The sequence below is a fragment of the Aplysia californica genome, unplaced genomic scaffold (assembly GCF_000002075.1).
Source record: "Aplysia californica isolate F4 #8 unplaced genomic scaffold, AplCal3.0 scaffold00002, whole genome shotgun sequence".
NCBI classification, from domain to species: Eukaryota; Metazoa; Mollusca; class Gastropoda; order Aplysiida; family Aplysiidae; genus Aplysia; species Aplysia californica.
Genome location: NW_004797272.1, coordinates 3,783,625 through 3,787,613, shown reverse-complemented (window position 1 = coordinate 3,787,613; position 3,989 = coordinate 3,783,625). Strand labels below are relative to the sequence as shown.

Below are 3,989 nucleotides of genomic sequence, written 5' to 3'. Positions count from 1 at the left end.
ATGGTGGTGGTGAAAAAGACAGATCAATAGTTAAGATTTCAGAGCTTTGTTGTTATTCCAGTACCCAAGTCTTTTATAATGTGACGTCAACTCGAATCTCATCTGGCCCTATGGCTTTTTCTAGTTTTATTTTCTTATTTTCTTTCAGAAAGGGCATTACATATATATTCATTTCGTTATTATCGTTTTTTCTCATCTGTTATATCTTTCTACTTCTCCTGACTATCTGTTCAAAATATATCTCTTGTCCACTAAAAAGTATCGTCCTTTTAAAACGTATAGAGCCTGTGTTTGAGAATTCTTTCTCCCAACTTTCTCTTTTTTAAAAAAATTATGTGGGCATATAGTTGCTACTGATTCTTTTCTATTTCTTGACACTGATCATTTACCCATGTTTCTTTTGCTTCGATACATTTTTCTTTATTTGAGTAGACCTAAAATCATTTGTTTATTTCGTGCCTCCCTTCCAGACAATTTTCGGCGGGCACATCTCGGGCCGGCGTCTCCGTGGCGTGAAGATCAACCCCATCTATCAAGAGAACGACAATGGTCGCCATGGAGACGCCGGGGACAGCCAATCAGACAGCGGCATGCCGGTGGGCGAAATCCAGATCGAGGTTTACGAAAGTATCCCTCGGCACCGCAACGCCAGGAAGTACAGCTCGGACCCCAACCTCGTCCACTCTTCCCCACAACACCAGAATCATCGCCAGGGGCCTCCAGAAAATGGGGCTGGTCGAGACTCACCCCGGCACTGGCCGCCCAAAGGTGATGGGTACTACCTGTGCAGCGGTCACGAGACACCAACGGGGGAAGAAGATCCCGATGCGAAGCCACTGCACTTTTCAGACATCAGTCTCTCTCACCTCTATCCTCATAGTGACATCACCACGAAAGAGGATGACGTTATCGCGTCTGAAGACGACCCGGAAACGTGTTCGGGTAAAGATGATCAATCGAGACATCAAAAACAGCACCGATCTTGGCAACAAGCAGGGAGAAGTTTGAAGAAACAGCTTACGAGGCAGACAAGGATTGACGCAACCACCGAAGACCCGGACCTCATCGAGGTTCTTCCGGACGATGCTTCACCGTCGACGTCTGGGTATTCATCTCCCTCTGGGGGCGCCTCCTCTTCCTTCTCCTCATCACCCAACACAAACAACTCCAGGAAAGGTCGGCCGACGTCCGCTCGCAGAAAGCGACAGCTGAGTGCAGTTGAAGAACAACATGGAGGGGCTGAGACTGAGACTGTTGACAAGCAAGATTTTGGTTTTACCTCTGGGAGTCATAGCAGGGATACAGAAGACTCAAACCCCGCTGACGATAAGCAGGGATGTGAGCAGGGTAAGGTTAACGATCTGAAACAGATTAGATCCAGTGAAGAAAAGTTACATTTCGTTGCCTTATCTGGAGGAAAAGTAGGAAAATATGACGAACTGTTCCCAGATCAAGCCGAAAATTTTACATCTGAGAGTGAGCGTCCGGACGCGATAAGTGTCACGAACGAATCTAATCAGATTAGTATTTCGAGCAAAGATATCGCTACTCTGCCTCGTAGTAAAGCCCTTTACTCCCTCGACAAAATTGCCATGTTGCCTTCTTATAATGATCTTAACTGCAACCCTTCTGTATATTCAGTGGACTTTATCAACAACAACTTCGATACAGTGCCAGACAGAATGTTACCTCATAACAACAGCCCACTATCATCTGTTCTGCATTATAAAAGCCCCACAAATGGATTCTTACGTCACGAGCCATCACTGGAAAAGGAAGGCGTCTTAGTTTGTGATGAGAAAAGCATCAAAGCTATGTACACCATCTCCGGGACAGGCTCACTCGATTCGCAGCAAAGAACAGCTCATAAGTTGATGCCTTTTGCATGTGAGTGCGGCGGTAAACCAACTCTAAAATGCGCTTGTGGAAGAGACGCCTTAGAGAAGCTTCTTCGTCAAAAGAATCTTCTCAGGGACAACATAGACGACAATCAGGGCCCGGCTTGTCAATTATCGCCTTCTAAAATATCAAATAAATCTAGCGAGAATAGTAAAAACGGCACAATACAATCGATCAATGACCTGAACTTACGTAAGTCAGGAATTCATCTTTCAGATTCTAACAACAGTGCCTTTGATAACGCTGAATTTAAAAAAGCGAACGGAACACTTGATGAAAATGATGAAGAGGTGTATGGCTATGGAAACAATGGCCTTAATAGCACAATAAATGAAGAAGAAGATTTCCAAGGTGGCAGACATCCGAAAAACGATGATTCACTCCACCCACGAGAGCCTCCTCGCTCTATCTTAGTCGGTAACGCTCCACAGAAGCGCCACATTTCCAACATCGAATGCCGCATGGTCACTTTCTCTAAAGACACTATTTTCAACGAAGGAAAGCACACAAAATACATCAAAGAGTGTATCAGCCCCACTGATCTCCTCATCCGGGCCTCTGACTTCAGTGACCAGGACGACAGCACCTACGACAATCCTGTTTTTGATGAGGATGACGATGGAATTTACGGTGATGATGAACTAGGGGAAGACTATGACCTTGACGAGAACGGAGAGCCTTCGGTTTCCAAACCAAAGAGAAAGTTTTCATTCAAGCATCCAGTTTCCAGAAACAAGATTTCAGCTAACGACTCCGTGCTTCTGAAGGTACGACCCTGTTAATGTGTCACTCTGTAGCAAGAAATATCTATCTATGCTTATATTTTGTCCTTTCGACCAAGAGAGCCCAAGAAGGCGAATCATTTTATAAGCTCATTTTAATAGTATATATCCGTATCCCCCCCCCCCCATTGAATCAGAAGCAAAAAGCTGTTTAAGGAACTTTGATTTTAAAAGTCCCATCTTTAAGGCCGAAACAGTGCATAATGACATAATAAGATAAAAAGGATGCACGGTTATGTCAGGAGATTATCATATTAAATTTTACGATACTGAAAATAGAAATACACCAATAACTACCCGTTGGTGTTTTGGAGCCTCCTGCTACGCGTTTACGATTGATCATCCAGAGTTAATCGTAGGTCAAGCTGCTGCACGTACCTGGAACATTTTTTTCTACATTACAATAATCTGTAACATAGAGTATCTCTAAGTAACCTTCATTTTCTCCGTCTTTCCTTTCGTAAATGAATTCGGCTACTTCATTGACCCACATCATAATCGTAGCTCCAGACTCTGAATGATATTTTTATAGGGAAAAAAAGAGAATGAGAAAAACATTGTTATCATGGTCTTTTTAGGCGTGATTTCAATACTCTATGTCATATTGTTATACCCTATTCATAGGGAAATATGAGTACTGATATAAACCTTTTCCAAGACACAAAATAACGTTAACAAATTGAACAAAAACATGTCTACGGTGTGCAATGTCGTTGTATTAGTGAGCCCAAATAGAAATCCTTGACATGACACGTAAAAAAATGTACGAATAATGCATTCATTGTTGCTTCAGATGCCTATTTGACTCTATGGATCCATAAAAACGATCTTGACTCCTTCGATGTATCTTTTTTCTGAAAGCAAAGGTAGGCTACCCACTTATTGTGGGATACTGTGAGCTCAACAGATGAGCTTGAACTGGTCTAAATAAGTTGCGTTATACGATCCTCCCCTCTGTCACCTTTGCCAGTACTGTCCTCACTATCAACACGGCTAAATTCGTCCACTGGTATAGAGTATAGAATACTCAGGTGTGTGTTCCTGTATTATTGAATATTTCATAAACAGGTGACGGTCTCTTTTTTTTTCAGTCTATTAATCTTTACGTTGAGCGGCGCCATTATTTCGGTTTCCAGGCAACGCGTACACTTCTCCAATCGATGCCATGAATACAACAGAGAGACAAGGGGAGAGAATTGTATGTGTCGACAGTATTATCAGAGATAATTCATCTCTGTCTTCCTATGTTTTTCTCACTTTCTTATGTTGTCTGTTCATATCTCTCTCTCTCTCTCTCTCTCTCTCTCT

At 42.6% G+C, this 3,989-nt stretch overlaps 1 protein-coding gene across 1 annotated transcript in view; it reads left to right on the top strand.

Annotated features, from left to right (window-relative positions):
* Positions 1-413: 413 nt before the first annotated feature.
* Positions 414-3,989, top strand: part of LOC106014179 — a gene marked incomplete in the record, with an annotated part of 21,023 nt that continues 17,447 nt past the window's right edge. Inside the window, 1 exon segment of the mRNA XM_013091277.2 lies at positions 414-2,668. Within this exon segment, the coding sequence (XP_012946731.1) occupies positions 591-2,668 (2,078 nt within the window).